At 63.0% G+C, this 17,070-nt stretch overlaps 1 protein-coding gene across 3 annotated transcripts; it reads left to right on the forward strand.

Moving 5' to 3' along the window:
* The first annotated feature begins 310 nt into the window (after positions 1 to 310).
* CEP131 (centrosomal protein 131) lies at positions 311 to 16,590 on the forward strand. 3 transcript variants are annotated; one of them, XM_061392595.1, is made up of 26 exons: positions 312 to 676; positions 2,985 to 3,173; positions 3,927 to 4,036; positions 4,487 to 4,601; positions 4,900 to 5,027; positions 5,247 to 5,363; positions 5,838 to 5,993; positions 7,241 to 7,358; positions 7,713 to 7,829; positions 8,016 to 8,166; positions 8,686 to 8,780; positions 9,228 to 9,410; positions 9,777 to 9,953; positions 10,032 to 10,157; positions 10,267 to 10,392; positions 11,446 to 11,562; positions 11,991 to 12,093; positions 12,795 to 12,996; positions 13,340 to 13,447; positions 13,535 to 13,652; positions 13,971 to 14,045; positions 14,900 to 15,042; positions 15,122 to 15,299; positions 15,387 to 15,583; positions 16,299 to 16,359; positions 16,438 to 16,590. In XM_061392595.1, the coding sequence occupies exons 1-26, from the start codon at positions 629 to 631 to the stop codon at positions 16,510 to 16,512; spliced, it is 3,333 nt and encodes a 1,110-aa protein (XP_061248579.1). In that variant the 5' UTR covers positions 312 to 628; the 3' UTR covers positions 16,513 to 16,590. The 3 variants fall into 3 exon arrangements, with proteins under 3 accessions (XP_061248581.1, XP_061248579.1, XP_061248580.1); XM_061392596.1 differs by having other exon boundaries at positions 312 to 546; XM_061392597.1 differs by lacking the exon at positions 7,713 to 7,829 and having other exon boundaries at positions 311 to 676.
* The last annotated feature ends 480 nt before the right edge of the window (positions 16,591 to 17,070 follow it).

Genomic DNA, 17,070 nt, shown 5'->3' on the forward strand with positions numbered 1-17,070 from the left:
TAAGAAGAAGCGCGGAGCTACCCTGCGCGCTCCACGGCCCTCCCCACGCGCCGTCCCTTTCTCCTCGTCGCCCACCCCTTCTCAGAGGCTCGGCCTAGGGCCCGCCCCACCGCAGCCAAGGCCCCGCCTCCCGCGGCCATATCCAATCGGCAGCCCGCCGCCACCACAGGCACCACCCCAGCTCCCTGCGGCTCCTCCCACGGTTGAACTTCTCGAAGGACAGCCGAGCCACCCAATGAACTCCCGGAACGTCCGGAGTGGGCGGCCGGAGAGCCAATCCAGAAGGGGCGCGGGCAGGAAAGGCGGGCCTCCGTGACGGACGGGGAGGAGGTTCTAGGCTGTTGGGTTGCTAGCTGCCGCTGCTCGCCCGACCGCTTCATTGTCACCGGGCCTCGTAGTCAGCGCCGGGGCCTGGGGGCGCGAGGGCGCGAGGTCCCGAGGTCGTCGGCCCGAAGCCTAGGCTCCCCGTGTCTCCACTTGGAGGGCCCCGCGCATCCCTCGCCGTTCGGTCCTACAGGCCCCGAGTTCCAGGCCCGACTCACGCAGGTGAGAGGGTCCCTGTGCAATTGGGGTGGCCCCCGCAGGTGAAGAATCTCCAGGACCGGCGCACAAGGGCTGGCCCACGCAGATGAGGGGATCCTGGCCCGCGCAGGGAGGGGCATCCCGGGCTGTGCAGGTGAGGTGGAACGTGCCGGTGAGTGGGCCTCGTGCCAGTGAGAGGGGGCTCGTGCCAGTGAGGGCGTCCCCGCGCCGCTGAGGTGGTCCTGGGCCCGCCTAGGTGGGGAGGCCAGCGCAGGTGAGGGGGCCTGGCACTCACACAGGTGAAGAGGTCCATACAGGTGAGGGGGGTTCTCGTGCAGTTTAGGGTACCCAGACGAGGGGGAAGATGCAGGTAAGAGCCCCTCAGCGCCCCCACACAGGTGAGGAGGGGCTCATGCCCCAGGGCCCGTGAGCTCCTACCGCTTTCCTGGGAGGATGATCTCCCTGCCTTGAGCCAAACCCCAGGGACATGGGGAGCTGCCTGCAGGGAAGCTTCCTGGGGTTCTGGGACAGCTCATCCTGAGAGGTCCAGGTGGAGGCTCTGGACACCACCTTCAGATCCTGGGAGGGACACCTCTGTATGCAAGATGAGGTCTAGTCTGGAGGGTTACATGGAGAGGTTTTGTTTACCATCCCAGAGCCCCCCACACTCCTTGCTGCTCAAGGGTGCCAGCCCCTCGAGTGGGCCCAGTTAGGCTGGGTGTGGCTGGTGCCTGGAAGAGAGGAGGGTGTTAAATTTCACTCACACTACCGGAAACACATACCCAAGGACACTGGCCTAGTGAGTGGCAGGGACAGCCTCTGCCTTCACTCTGGAGAGTAGGGGCCAAAGCCTCTGCTGTGGGTGTTGGGGCTGAAGGAGGCTGCAGTGCTGAACCTGGGTGACGATGGTGTGTGCCCGCTGGCCCACCAGAGTCCTCTATGCCATGGAGGGCCATGCTCATTCCTTTCTGGTCCCTCCTGGTGCCAGCTCATCCCCCTGGTTACCTGAGCACGTGCCACATGCCAGATTCTGGGGTTGCAGGGTCCCCACTCTCGTGGACCTTCCATTCTTACGAGGGCGTCCGGCAGTGCACAGACCAACCTGTGTGGGCAGGTGGCCAAGGGAGACAAGGGAAGCAGGATGATGGAGTGAGGAGTGACAGGGACGGGCAGTCCTCTGAGTTGGGGGGGCAGGGGCGCCTCAGGACATCCCAGGGAAGGGTCTCAAGCAGATCGAAGGAGGGAAAGGGAGGCAGTGAGGAGGTCACAGAGAACAGGGTCAGGTCTTAGAGGCGTTGTTCTCCGTCCGGGTCTGGTGACTTTATTCCTCCTGCCTGAGTGTCCTCCCGCCCTGATCTGAGACCCGGTTCAGAAAGATCAGCTAAGGATGCCTTGTGGGGAGAGGCTAGGCTGGTCAGGCAGGGCCAGAGGAGGGGTTGCCGTAGTTTTTCAGTCTGAGGAGATGGGGGCTCAGGCGGGGTTGTGGAGGGAAGGGACTGACGGGAAAGGGGCACCGGCTAGGTGCCTGAGGGGGTGGGGGCGGAGGTGAGAGGCGGAAGAGGTCAGGATGACACTTGAATCTTTGGTCTGAGCCAGTTTCAGAAAACACCTACTGGGGAGGGGCAGCTGGAGGTGGCAGTCAGGAGTCTGTTTGGGTCTGAGGTGCCATGTACTCCATGGTCAGCTAAGCTGGGAACTAGGGGATAAGGGGGTGGTGAGAGGTATGCCTGTGGGAACCGGCCATGCAGAGATGGTGTTTGACTCCAGGAGGCCAGAGGCTGTCCCCTAGGATAGAGGGAAGAGGCCCAGGGTTGAGCAGTCGGATGGGAAGGGCCAGCAATGTACAGTGAAAGTGCCACCCTAGGAGGGAAGGAGGGGAACCTCAACACGAGAGTAGATGCTGCCTCCCAGGAGCTCGTGGGTATTCTGGATGGTTCTAAGGAGACAGAGGGAGAGTTCCATGGCCAGATAAGTTTAGGGGCTTTAACAAATCCCAGTTTGAATATCGCCCGTGGGGTGCTCACCACAGGCCAGCCTCATGGCCACCTTGTCTGAACCTCATGATACCCTGTGAGGAGGCACTTTTGAAGGCCCATTTTATAGATGAGGAATACGGGGCCCAGGCAGGTAGAGTACCTGTCGTGGGATGAGGGCTCATACCTATGACTTCCAGCAGCCCAGGGTCACCCCCTGCAGTGCCCTTCCAGGGAGGGTCATCTTGACCCCAGGAAACCTCCTTTTGCTGTTAATGCTCAGTGTCCTGCTCTGCCACTTGCTTCTGCTCCTGATAAGGAGACAGCCACTGAGCAACAAGGGTCCTGGGCACGGCAGGCCTCTGGGGAGCTGAGCGGCACGCAGACTCGGACCCTCAGCCCTAGGCCCTTGCGGCCGAGCTGGAGAGGGCGTGCACACCACCTGGTCCCTCGGAGGACGCCTGCTCACCGCCCTTATTCTCTTCTCAGGGCCACCTGTCCACCATGAAAGGCTCCAGGGCCCTCAGCGGCCCCGAGGGCAGCCTGGAAGGTGTGGACTTGAGTCTGACAGGCCTCCCTCCACCCATGAACCGGCGCCCCAATAGTGCTTCCGCCACCAAGCCCATCACCCGCTCCATCTCCGTGGTCACGGGCAATGAGCCAAGGAGGAAGCTGTTGGTGAGTATTAGAGCTGGGTATCAGGTCTGGAGGCTATTCAGGGCCCCCTGTCTTGGGGTGGCGTCTGACTCCTGGGTAAGCTGCACACCTCAGCAGGCACCTTCATGTCCATTATCCCATTATCCCTGGGGCTATCCGGGGGCAGGAAGGACTCTGGCTCATAGACTAGGGAGCTGACTCACCAAGAGGTCGCTGCTAGGGTCACCTGGCCCCACATAGAGCCTAGATCCTGCCAGCACCAAGTCCTCCATCCCTCCTGTTCCAGTGTGTGATTCCTCTGTGAGGTTGATGTGTGGGAAAGGAGGAGCTCCTGGTGGCCTTGGACATACCGTGCAGGGCAGGCAGTCGGTGGCAGGTGGGTAGCCGGACGGCAGCAGGAACTCTGTGACGAGAGCTGCCATGGGGAGTGGACGGCCAGGCTCATTGGTGAGAAGGTGATGAGGAGGAGGGCAGCCTTTGCTGCGGTGCCTGGGCAGGCGTCACATGCCTCCCCTTGGACCTTCCACCTGCCAGGGGTGAGGCGCTCCCATTTCACATGAGAGGCCGGGGACCTGCCCCGCCTCAGCTGGACAAACCCAGGGCCCCCACGGTGTTCCCCCTCCCACCTGTCACCTGTTCCCCCTGCTCACCTGTCTACATGTGACCCAGGAGAGCCTCTCACTCAATCTGGGTCCAAGCCTGGCCTGGCCCTGAGTGGACTCACAAGGTCTGAAACCTCAGCCACACGGTCAGTTGCTTCCCTCCTTTTTGCAGGAGAACCCAGGGCCCGGAGGCTCCCGGGCCATTAACAACCTTCGCAGATCTAACAGCGCCACGCAGGTCAACCAGCCACAAGCCAACCAGGCATGGCCCAGCCCCCTCAGGTAACCTCTGACCCCCCAGGTACCCCCGTCCTGCTCTCCTGCCTCAGTTGGTCCTTCTCCCAGCCTCACCGGCATGAGCGCTGGCTAGACAGGGGGCCAGCGCGGGGCAAGGCAGGCAGGATGAGTCTTGGCCTGTCATTTCCTGCGCAGAGATGTGAATCTCAAGGCTGCCCCCCCCACCACCCACCTGCTCCTCTCCTTTGTCTTTGTTGCGCTTTCCCTGGGGCTGTCATGGTGGCCACAGGACAGGGTGCGAGCGTCTCTTCCAGGCGTGGTTGTCAGAGCGGGGCTGAGAAGTGATATTTCATGCCACAAGCTTGGGAGTAGGAGATCCCATCAGTGACCTGGCCCCTCCTGTCCCCTTGTAAGACGAGTTCCCATCTGGATTCCTGGAGCCGGGCTCCCCAGGCCCTGTGACTGACCTTGCTTGCCATCCTCTCTGTGACTCAGGCCGGCAGAGCCCCCAGACTTCCTGACTCTCTTCGAGGGCAGCCCCAGTGGGAGAAAAAGGCCAGCCAGTCTGAGCAAAGCCTCCAGTGAGAAGGGAGCCACGTGGAATGTGCTGGTGAGGCTGCAGCTGAGCTGAGTCGACAGGCCGTCAGGCTGTTTCATTGGGGCTGACGCCTGGTTCTGACTTTGTTCTCACTGCCCTGCAGGACGGGCTGGTGGGGGGCAGGGGGCATCAGTGTTAGTTAGCCAGCTTTGACCACAGTGGTCAGTGTGAGGAGGAGCAAAGACCGTCCCAGCCTCTGGGTCATCTCACAGCTCCCCATGTGTGGGTGAGGCGGTGGGGGCAGGGCAGGGGCCCCGCGTCAGAGGTGCGTGCAGCGGGGTGATGGACTGTTGCCTGTGTGCACCGACAGGATGACCGGCCCAGGGCCTTTACCTTGCCATCCGATGCCCAGAGTCCTGGAGCCCTCGACGTGCCAGTGGGCCCGAGGAGAAGAGAGTGCACGGTGCCCCTGGCCCCCAACTTCACCGCCAACAACAGGTACATTGGCTGCACCCTCACACCCTGGGTTCCACTTGGCCGAACAGCCTGATGGAGCTTCCCTGGGTCCTGAGAAGGGCCCCACCTTTGGGCATGGTGGCCGTGGAGGGGCCCGGCAGGGACACTGGGACAGTGCCACAGTGAGCCCTGGCACCACCTGCGTGAATCGGGGGTCCTTTCCGAGCCTGAAGCCACCCCCACCCCCATCTCTCCCGGCAGGAGCAACAAGGGTGCCGTGGGCAACTGCGTCACCACCATGGTGCACAACCACTACACCCCCTCAGAAAGGGCGCCGCCGCCCCCCAAGAGCTCCAACCGCACGGCTCCCTCCCTCAAGTAAGGCCCTGGCTGCACAGGCAAGCCCAGGCTCATCTTGATCTGGGGTTCCACTGAGCAAATCACAGCTGCCCCCCACGTCCCCTGTCCCCATCTGAGACCAAAGCCAAGGGGGACCTTGAGCAGGCTGAGCAGAGCAGCCCCACCCCCGGTCCCTCACCCTCATGTCCAGTGCATAGCATGCTCAGGTCAGGGACGGCCTATGGGTGTCGAGTCACCATCCGGCTCTGGGATCCTGCTGTTTTAAGTGTGGAGCCCTTTAACCCTGGGTGCCACCAGATGGGCCCTGGTGGGGGAGTAGTGACCCTGAGGATGACCAGCATGTCAGAACAGGACCTCACCTGCTCCTGGGGTCCTCAGACCCTGGGACAAGGCTAAGGCGGCTCCCCGAGCCACAGACAGAGCCGTCCCCTGGGAGCCGGGAGAGGGGGCCATGTTAGGCGGCTGTGAATCTTTCTCCCTCCTCCCGGTCAGCAACATTATCAAGGCAGCCACGGATGAGGGCGAGGGCAGCAGCCTCGGGAAGCCGCAGAAGAATGTGGCCCGCAGCAACCACGTGGTCCAGAATAACTCGGGGGGTACCACCGGCCTGCTCAGACGGAAGGAGGTGACCGAGGAGGAGGCTGAGAGGTGACCACCCCTGGGGCTGGGAGGAGGCCTGAGGTCACAGGGAGAGAAATGTCCACTCAAGAATTGTTTTAAGATGATGCAGGCTGAAAAGACCACACGTTGTACAGTTCTCTTCATACAAAGCATCAACAAAAGCAGATCTGCAGAATCAGAAAGTAGAGCACTGGCTGGCTGGGGCCAGAGGAGCGCAGAGGGGGTCTTTTAGGATCAGTGGAAACATTCTAGAACTGGATCATGCCAGTGGTCATAGAGCTCTCTAAATTTACTAAAAATTATTGAATGGTATATTCCAAATGGGTAAGTTTTATAAGTATGTAATCACTTCAGTAAACTGCCAAGTAAAAAAACATTAAACAGAAGGAAGATAAAAAACTGCAAAGGTCAGAACACTGATGGGGCTGCCCCTGAAATCTGGCCCCTGGAGAGGGCGGGATGTGGGCGCAGTGGGATCTTCTGCTGTGGCTGCAGGTCTGTGACATGCTTGGTCAGAGCCTGGGCTCTGAGAGCCTCACCTGGCTGAGCAGTCATCACGGCTGTCCCAACAGAGCTCAGAACCAGGCCCTGGAAATGGGTGAGCGGGAGGAGCTGGGCAAGGCCCGGGTGTCCCCACTGGGACACCCCTCTGGGTGCATGTCCCACGGCCGGTGACCGCTCACATCCTGTATGGTCCATTAGCGCCTCTGCCAAGTGAATCGACAAGGGGTCCCGAGAGCCCAGATGAAGGCTTTGGGTTTAACCTGCTTTACTGAGTAAAATGTACACGCAACAGGGTGCCCCTCTTAGGGCGCAAGTTTATGAACTCAACGCGTGTATAGTCGGAACAACATCACCCCCTACCCCAGGATCCCCTCACGCACCCTCCCCCAGCCCCTCCTGGCCAAGACCCTGGCCACACCAGCCTGTCCCCTCTAGTTTGCTTTCCCCGGTGGGCCATGCCTGGAGCCCCAGCCTGTGGCCCCCGTGCTCAGCCTGCAGGGCCTCTGACTTGTTACTCTTTGTCTCTGAGCAGTGTCATCATCAGGAGCACACAGCGTTCGCCCACAGGTGGTGGTGGGCCTCTGGGTTCCTTTCGGTTTCTATTGATCATGAATAGTCTGTGGGGATGAGCTTTTCCATTTCCCCAGGGAACGCTGGCACTTGAAGAAGGGCCGCGTGCACCACCGCTTCTCTGCCCGCTGGGCCTCCTGGAGACCCAGGGAGGGAGGCTGTGACTCAGCCGCCTCCATCCTGACCCCGCTCTCTGGCAGGTTCATCCACCAGGTGAACCAGGCCGCTGTCACCATCCAGCGTTGGTACCGACACCAGGTGCAGCGGCGCCGAGCCGGAGCTGCCCGCCTGGAGCGCCTGCTGGCGTCCAAGCGAGAGGTCAGTGTGGGTGTGTGAGCCACACCCTGAGGGGTGGGCGTGAATCCCAGGGGTCCTGCTGTGTACGGCAGGGTTTCTGACCAGTGGGCTTGAACCTAGAATTGCCCCATGAGTCCACTTCATCTAGGGGGTCAGCTTTCTCCCTCCCGAATTGCTCGGTCACAGGACCTGGGTGCCGGGTCACCCCTGCTGAAACGTGGGGTGGGTTTCTAGCTGGGAGGCAAAGCCATTTCCCATCTGCAGGAGCCGCTGACCACCTGAGAGAGGGAGGCTTGTCCTCTGTGGGGCAGGGAAATGGCAGGATGGGGCCACCCCATCTCTCCAGTCAAACCCACTGTGGCTTGGCTTCTGCAGGGGCAGCGGCAGCGGCTGGGAGAGGGGTCCCTCCTGGACCAACACCAACAGAGAGAGGCAGCTAGGAGGAAGGCCAGGGAGGAGAAGGCGCGCCAGGCCCGGAGGGCAGCCATCCAAGTGAGGGGGTGGCCTGAGCCACGTGGGGAGCCTGGCACTGAGGGAGGACCCTCTGTGCCAAGACCACTTGTGCTCCTGGGGACCCTGCTGCCCCCTTCCCCCAGACCCTGGGCAGTGTGATTCGAGGAGGATGAGGGCCGGCCCTCTCCCCTGGCCCCAGCTGCTCACAAGGGCTCCCCACGACAGGAACTGCAGCAGAAGCGAGCCCAGAAATCAGGCAATGCTGACCTTGGGCCGCTGAAGGGGATGGGGGAGACGGAGAAGCCCCAGCCCACCCAGGAGCCAGCCATGAGGCCGGGGAGCACCACTCAGCAGACCCGCAAGGCCAATAATACTGGTGAGCAGGGCTGAGAGCCCAGAGGCTGCCCTGCCACCCACCCACCACTGCCTCCGGCTCTGTGTGTGGTCACCCCGATATGGTGACTTCCCCTGGAGTTATCCCTAAAAGCAGATGCCTCCTGCCCAGACCTCCCCATCCTTCCCCATCCCTCTCCCTCAGGGAGGCTCCTGGCTAAGAAGGTACAGCCTTTGCCAATGTCTCCTGGTGCCCTATGCCACTGCCCCATTGGCAGCTTCCACTCATGAATGAGTCTGCTCTCAGCAGACACCAGGCCCTGCTCCTCCACTCCTGTCCCAGTTACTCTGGACCTGGACACCGGGTCCTTTCAGAGCAGCTGCACCAACTCTGTGACCTCTCACTCCAGAAGGTCAGGGCTCCCCAGTGTCCCCACTGCTCCATGAGGTCCACCGTGGCGTGTGCGGTCCCAGGCCTGCCTCCCCTGTGCCTGGCTTCTTCCCAAGGGCTCCTCCATGTCTGCAGCCCCCTGGTGGGCTGACACTGTGTTCTGTTGTGCAGGGGCCAGCTTCCACACCGCAGGCTTGGAGGACGCCAGCCAGCCTGCCCTCGGCTCGTCCCCAGAGCCCCGGCAGCTCTCAGAGGACAAGCCTCAGGTCTCAGCACAGCCCTTCCCACCCTGCCTGCCTGCCTTCGGCTCTGGGGTGCATCGGTGCCGGGGTGGTTGGCACCTACCCCTTCGCTGCCCCTCCCTGGCTGTGGGGTCACTCACACCAGGAAAGGCAACCCAGGATGGGTCTTGTCAATCCAGCAGAAGGCTGGGGTCTCAATGGTTGCTCTGGAATCTCTCTGGGTATTCATGGATGCTGGGGTGGCACCACTACAGGCCAATAGAAAAGAGCTGGAAGCTCAGGTTAGGCATTCGCCAAAGCCTCCAGCCTCTGGAGACCCCTCCCACCAAGCCACCCTTTTTGTTTTCCTGGAGGTGGGGTGGGGCGGGTCGAGTTTAGTCCACGTGGCTGGGCAGGCACGTGCTCATGTGGAGAAAGCTTCACCCTTCTGTTCTCTGGTGGTCTCTGCCTCTAACGGCCCATCTACTGCAGGATGCCAGCCTCCAGGACGTGCCTGGTGAGGGCCTGGAGGGCATGGGCCGAGCTGGGAGCAGGGCTAAGTCAAAGGCAACCCTGGACGAGCTGCTGGACACGCTGAAGCTGCTGGAGCAGGAACCTGAACCGCTGCCCTGCCCCCGGGCCTACCACAAGGACAAATATGCCTGGACCGACGAGGTGACCACGGGCCCTGGCACTGCCCATTCAGGTCCCAGGGGTGCTTTGGGGGCCAGGGCAGTCCACCAGGCTCCTCTCTGCTCTAGTAAGGACCCTAACGAGGGCAAGATGGGACCTGATTGAATCTCCCCAGTTATCCCACGGCTCACTAAGGGTTAGGACCCTCAGAAGAACCCAGGAGTGGAGGTGGGGTGGGTACTGCCTCTCTGCCAGTGGTACCCCCTGCCAGGGTCTGGGGAGCTTGAGAGGCCCTCCCTCCAGACCAGGCCTTCCTCTACCCCAGGGGACCCTGAGCAGCTTCTGGAAGGCCGACCCAGAGTCCTCAACTGTCCAAACGGCCCCTAACCCTGCACCCCTCCTACGCAGGAGGACGATGCCAGCTCCCTGACAGCGGACAACCTGGAGAAATTTGGGAAGCTGAGTGCAGCCGCTGGCCCCCCTGAGGATGGGACCCTGCTTTCAGAGGCCAAGCTGCAGAGCATCATGAACTTCCTGGACGAGATGGAGAAGTCTGGGCAGGGCCGGCCGGCCTCAGCCCCTCAGGTGTGGAAGGGGTCTCCAGGGGGGACAGCAGGTCATTAGCAGGTGACCATGGCCTGCCTGACACAGCCACGTTCGCAGGGGCCCATGCCGGAGGAGGGGCTGGGGCGCCTGGAGCCTGCGTCCGAGGTCAGCACATCAGTGATGCGACTGCAGCTGGAGGTGGAGGAGAAGAAGCAGGCGATGGTGCTGCTGCAGAGGGCGCTGGTAACGTCCCCATCAGCACTGCATCTGTCCCCAGGGCCCCAGCCGGAGCAAGCCCCTGGCCTGACCCTTGAGGGCCTCGCCTCCGTCTCTTCTCCCGCACCCGCTACAGGCACAGCAGCGAGACCTCACCTTCCGGCGGGTCAAAGAGACGGAGAGGGAGCTGGGCCGGCAGCTGCGGCAGCAGAAGGAGCACTACGAGGCCACCATACGGCGGCACCTGTCCTTCATCGACCAGGTGGCGCTGCCTGGACGCGGGGCTCGGCACGGGTCAGGAGGACGGGACTGGGTTCCAGACCAGCTTGGGCTTGGTGGAAATTTCTGGACCCATAGGCCTCCCCTGTGGGCCTCCTTCTCTCTCTGTAGAAACAGACAGCAGCTCCCTCTGTGGAGACCAGGGCTGGTCCAACACACACCAGCCCCACGGTGCTGCCCCCCCGCCCCCCCCGCCATGATGCTCCCCATGGCCATAACCCTCCCCCGACCCATGGCCATGCTCCTCGACCCAGCATGGTGGGCAGGCAGCAGGAGCAGGTGGGCAGAGAACGTCTAAGGTGGGGTCCAGCCCTGCGGGGTCAGTCAGGACCAGTTGGTCCTCTGGGGGCCTGGGGACACACCCAGCAGGACAGACTCTGAACTTTCCTGTGCACGTGGACTCTCCTGGGGAGCCCACCCCTGGTCTGCGGGGGCTGGCGGGGCAGCCAGAGCTCCCCTGACAGGGTGGTGGAAGCTTCACGCCCACCCTGTGCTCAGCTGAGCTCCCGTTGGCTCCTTTTCTGAGGAAAACTCTGTGAGGGGTCTGTGGAGAGAAGTTAGAGCCCAGAGGAACCAAGTGGCCTCCGGTGACCATTAGCTACACTCTGCTTGGCGGCCATAGGTGTCTGCAAATGAGGGGTCTGCCTGGAGTCCTCCACGAGGCTGGGTGTTGTCCTGGGGGCTTCATGGAGACACCTTGGCAGGCAGTGGGCAGGCCCTTCTCCACAGGCCGGGTGACAGGGTTGACAGAATGACCCCCGTTCCAGGAAGCTCCTGGTGTGGCCATGGTTGGGGCCTTGTAGCCAAGGCCACTGGCACTGTCCGAGCGCTGCTGACACCAGCCAGGTCCCAGAGGGATCGAGGCTTGGGCAGCTGTCGCCCTTGTCCACGTGTGTGCTCCCCAGGACTCAGGGTCCTCCCTCAGACCAGGGGGCAAAGCAAGGCTCAGGATTTGGTGTGCGGGCCTCCTGGGTGAGGGGAGGCTGGGCCTCCTGGCCTCACAGGGCAGCAGCCTCACCTCCACCCCTGGTTGCAGCTGATCGAAGACAAGAAGGCTCTGGGCGAGAAGTGTGAGGCCCTGGTAGCTGAGCTGAAGCTGGGGGACCAGAGGCGCAAGGACAGGGAGGCCCAGCTGCAGGAGCAGCATGAGCTGGTGAGCCCTTTGCCCTCCTACCACCTGGCCCAGGCCTGGAGGCCCTGTGGGAGGGACCCCAGGACAGGCGGCCCCCAGCACCTCATTCCTTGGCCTCCAAGCTGCTTTCCCAAAGCTTGGCAAGTGGCTGACCCTGGGGTGGGGGCCGAGGGACTTTGGAGACTGCTCCTGTGTCACAGGTAAGGAGGTGTAGTTCAGAGGAGGTGACCGGGGACCTACCACAGCACTGGTCTTTGGTCAGAGGGAACCCCGCTAACTCCTCCCAGCTTTCATCAGACAAGGACCGCGGTCCCTGGTGCGTCCTGCTTTGTCCAGGGTCACTGTTGAAAGGCTGCCTCCTGAAACCCACGGGCAGCCAGGAACAGGGTGTCTTTGCATCCTCCCGCTTCCTACAGCTCCTCTGTTGACTCCTGTTTCCTTGTTGATAGGAGATTAAGAAACTCAAAGAACTCATGAGCGCCACGGAGAAAGTCCGCAGAGAGAAGTGGATCAATGAGAAAACCCGGAAGATCAAGGAGATCACGGTCAAAGGTAGGGGCCGTCGTGCTGGGAGCCACCACGTGGGCAGGACAGTCATGGGGGTCTCGAGTAAGGACAGTAGTTCCAGTCGCACGTGTGGCACAGAGACTTCCTAGGAAGCAGTGAGACCCAGGGATGGGCCTCACTGGTTCGAGGCTGGGAGGAGCAGGGGAGGCTGGTGGCACACGAGCTTGGCCACAGACCAGCGTCCTGACACAGGGCCCCGTCCAGGTTGGGGGCCTGGGCTCCCTTTGATGGGTCTTCTTGCCTCCTCCAGCTTCCAGGGGAGTGAGTGGGGTGGGGTGGGGTGGGGGGAGTGGTCTTGGTTGGGGGAGGATGGCTGCTCGTCTCCCACTCATAGAACCCTCTAAGGACTGGTGGGACAGCCCCAACTGTGCCTGCCCACCCCTGGCCCTCCTGCCCAGGACACCCTCCTCTGCAGTGACCCCTTCTTCCAGGGAGACTCTGCAGGCCAGAGCACCAAGGGGGGAGCCTCAGTGCGGTGGGCGGGGAGTGGCGCTGTGGGCACTGGTGGGCTCAGCTATGCTTCAGGCTGGAGCCCCTGGAGGGGGTCTCCTGGCTGGTCCGCAGCCCTGGTGTCCCAGTGGGCAGAGGTCAGTGGTCCCACACAGTTCAGGTGGGCGCGGGGCAGGGCCCCTGCAGTGCAGTGGTGGACAGAGGTCCCGCAGCATAGTACTCCCCCCAACCCGCAGGCCTGGAGCCTGAGATCCAGAAGCTGATCGCAAAGCACAAGCAGGAGGTAAAGAAGCTCAAGGGTCTGCATGCGACAGAGCTGCTGCAGGCAGAGGAGCGCGCGGCGCAGCACTACGGCCGGCAGGCGGAGGAGCTCCGCGAGCACCTGGAGCGGGAGAAGGAGGCGCTGGGCCGGCAGGAGTGGGAGCGAGCCCAGCAGCGGTGGGGGTCCCGGGGACACTGGTGGGGGAGCGAGGCCTGGTGTGTGCACAGACTCCCAGAGTGAACAGTACCTGCTCTCTGGCAGCCTCCCTCCAGGGTCAGAGAAATCTGGGGCGGGGGGCGGGGCGGTTAGTGCAGGACACCGAGGGGCAGGACAGCTGTAACTGTACTGGGCACTTCAGTTCCTAGGATGCGCTCTGGGGGGCGGCTGGGATAGACGGCGCGGGGACCACTGCTGGGTTCTGAGCTTGTCCTGGCTGCGCCTGCCCTGGGCCCCTATGGTGTGAGGTGCTCCTGTGTCCGCCCCACCCCCCACCCCTGCCAATGAGTCCTGTGTCCACAGCTTCGAGCAGCACCTGGAGCAGGAGCAGCGGGCCCTGCAGCAGCAGCGGCGGCGGCTCTACAACGAGGTTGCGGAGGAGAAGGAGCGGCTGGGCCAGCAGGCCGCCAGGTACTGGGGGGCGGGGCCTAGCCCTGCCCATCCCTGCCCTGCCCAGCCTCATCTAGCCTCCCAGGACTGACCCCTGCTCACCTGCAGGCAGCGGGCAGAGCTGGATGAGCTGAGGCGGCAGCTAGAGGAGAGCAGCTCGGCGGGGGGCCGGGCCCTGAGGGCCGAGTTTGAGAAGGGGAAAGAGGAGCAGGAGCGCAGGCACCAGGTCAGCCCCGCCCCCGGCCCAGGCCCCGCCCCCAGCCCAGGCCCCGCCCCCAGCCCCTCCGCTTCCCTCTGGGCCTGCCTAGCAGGAAAGCACCCACCAGGGGTGGAGGAGGGCAACCTCCGGGACCAGCGTCCCACCTGCCACAGGGTAGCAGCTGCTTGAAGCACTGTGCCGAACCTGGTTTCACACTAGGAATCTCCCCAGCCAGCTCCCCACAAACCCTCAGCTTGACCTCAGGCCCATCCAGGCCCTGACAGACCCAGCTCTGGGTGGGGAGCGGCCAGGCAAGGCTGCTGTCACACTGTCGCCTGCCCCCAGATGGAACTGAAGGCCCTGAAGGACCAGCTGGAGGTGGAGAGACAGATGTGGGAAGCCAATTCCGCCAAGAAAGAGGTGGGGGCGGGTGAGGCCGGGACGGGGCGGGGGCTTTCTTCCTCTCCCCTCCTGCCCAGACTCAAAGCAGGCTTGTAGGCCCTACATCGGTGGCCTCCCCTTGGGCGGGTATGGGTTCTGGCTGCCTGGGGTTGGCGGTGTGATTCTGGCCATAGTTGAGTGAACTTCTAGCTGGGCATGGGAGAGACTGGAGGGCTGGAGTGGACCCCAGAGGATGGTGGTGACTGTTCTGAAAGTTGACAGGCTGACCCACAACCAGTGTGAGGGGCCCACTTGAGAGCAGGTCTCCCCTTATTCTCTCATGCCAGTGTCCAGATAGGCTGTGGCACCACGCTCTCCTGTCCTGAAAGGAGGTGGTGGTGGACAGGCACACAGGGGCCACACGAGCCATCAGCTAGGGGACAAAGCCTGAGTGTGGCCCAGTGGCCACCCTGTCCCCTTCCCACAGCCACGCATGGAGGGGTCCTCATATCTGTGGGATACGTTCCCAGACTTGGCTGAGTCAGAGGGCGTGGTGTGTTCAGCTAGATGGGATTTCCAGGTTGCCTTCCAAGAGGCTGCCCCGTTGATGCTCTCATTCCCGGGTGGGGGCCCCTGGCCGTGTGGGTGCCCCACCCTGCCCTCAGCAGCCAGATGAGGTCCCTTCTTTTATCAGGATCAGTTTGGCAGAAGACACGGTCTCTGAGTGGGAGAAGAACTAGGCTGTGCTGACAGTTCCCACTCAGGCCCCTGCTGGGTCCCATGCTGGGTCCTGATGACAGGGCATGGCCCTCACCCCTGAGGACAGGTGAGGTCCTCAGCATCCTCCACCACCCTCAGCCAGCTCCCCCAGCCCCCCTGTGCCTCCCCTGCAGGAAGCATGGTTGCTGAACCGGGAACGGGAGCTAAAGGAGGAGATCCGGAAAGGCCGGGACAAGGAGATTGAGCTGGTTATCCACCGGCTGGAGGCTGACATGACACAGGCCAGGGAGGAGAGCGAGCGGGCCGCGGAGAACCGGTGAGGCCCCAAGAAGCCCAGAGCAAGGCCCAGAGATGGGCCACAGGGCTGCCCCTGACCCAGCTTCTCCTGCCACCAGGGTCAAGCGCCTCCGGGATAAGTACGAGGCGGAGCTCTCGGAGCTGGAGCAGTCAGAGCGGAAGCTCCAGGAGCGGTGTGCGGAACTGAAGGGGCGCCTCGGGGAGGCCGAAGGGGAGAATGTGCGTCTGCAGGGCCTGGTGCGACAGAAGGAAAAGGAGCTGGCGGACGTGAAGGCGGTGAGCAGGTGGATCAGGCACCTGAGCCCTGGCCCCCAGCCCCCGCCATCCACTCACACTGTCCCTGTCGTCCCCCATGTCCCTCAGGTGAATGAGCAGCTGACTGGCGAGCGCAGCAGCCTCACCCAGGTCCTTCGCCAGGAGTTCGCCGACCGGCTGGCGACATCCGAGGAGGAGAACCGGCAGACCAAGGCCGAGCTGGCTGAGCTGCGGGCCCGCCAGCGGCTGGAGCTGGAGCAGCTCACACGGGAGAAGCAAGCAGAGCTGGAGGAGGTTCATGGGAGGTGGGCTCCTGGGTTAACAGCGGTCCTGGGGAGCACAGGGCTGGGGAAGGCAGACAGGACCCTGTGGCTCCAAAGAGGATGCTGGGCCAAGGACGGTGAACGGCTGCGCTCCCTCCTTCCCGCTGATGCGGAATGCGTCCATCAGCCGCAGCCAGGGGCTCCCTGCTTGAGGCTCGGTTGTCCTCTCTGTGTGATGCTGGCCCCAGGGCCTGGGAGGAAGCCAGCCATCCCAAACCAGGGCAGGTGCCCCACCTGTGGGTGTCCAGAGAGGAGCTCCCTGGCCCTTGGCCCCTTGGGACCGGGTGGAGTGGGTGCTGTGCAAATAGGCTGACCCCTCCTCCCCTCCCCACCAGCTATCCCTTAGTCCTTCCCAGGTCTCTGGCCTCTCACCCCTGCTCCGTGGGTGCTCTTTGAGGCAGGCATGTGGTGGAGGCTTCCTGGCCTCCTCTCAGCAGGGAGCCCTTCCCAAAGGGCGTGGCTTCACATGGGGTCAGCTGTGGGGTCACAGATCCTGTTGTCAGCTCCTCCAGGCCGCGCAGTGCCCAGTCAGCAGGACTGGGATGGGCTGGGCCGGACAATAGCTCCTCCTGCTCTTTGGTGGGAGTGGGGCGGGGGTGGAGATCTCCCACCACCCACCCTGGCGTGCTCAGCTACAGGCTGGCCTGGGGGTCTGGCTCGGCCACTGCACTGAAGCACCCCGTGCACTCCCCCGCAGGGTGAAGATGGCCCTGGCAAAGAAGGAGGAGGCTGTGAGCAGCCTCCGGAAGCAGCACCAGGTGGGTGCCCACTGCTGGCCTGCCTGAGGGGTGGGGTGGGGTGGCCCTGGCCTGACCAGGGTGCACCGGGTGTTGTAGGCTGCGATGAAGCGGGCTGACCACCTGGAGGAGCTGCTGGAGCAGTGCAGGCGGCCATTTCCGAGCGCCAAGTGACCACCGGCTGCCACAGGCTGCGGCTACCCTGCGGGACACTGAGGCTGCGTGGTAACAGTAAAGAGGTGTCTTTTAATACTTTGCGTGACCCTGACTCATCTCTCCTGGTCTGGGGCCTGGGGTGGTGGGGATGGAGGCTCCTCGAGGCCAGGTGTGGGGTACCCAGCCCAGCTTTGCTCTCAATCTGTGCCCCCACCCCGATGTTTCCTGCCTGGCCCTGCAGTTCCCCAGCTTGGGCCCTAGACCCCAAGCAGAGGGAATGGCCCTCTGTTCCGGCCTGGGCCTGGACGAGCCCTGTGACACTTGTGCCCCCTTGCTGAACCCCCCCCCACCCACAGGGAAGGCACTCTGAGCCTCCTCCCCAACCCTTGCACAGGCTGCTGTTCTTGCTTTCATGGCTAGAAAACCAGCCAGCCTCCCTGAGGCCCTGGCCTTCCTTCCCCCAGTCAGGACACTCCCTGGAGGTGTGACAGCCTGGAGCCCTGAACCAGCCTTGCCCTGAGAAGGGTAGAGACCTATCCTGGAAGGGCTGGGCAAGGGAGCTAGAGGGCAGCAAAG

The sequence above is a fragment of the Bos javanicus genome, chromosome 19, assembly GCF_032452875.1.
Source record: "Bos javanicus breed banteng chromosome 19, ARS-OSU_banteng_1.0, whole genome shotgun sequence".
Lineage (NCBI taxonomy): Eukaryota > Metazoa > Chordata > Mammalia > Artiodactyla > Bovidae > Bos > Bos javanicus.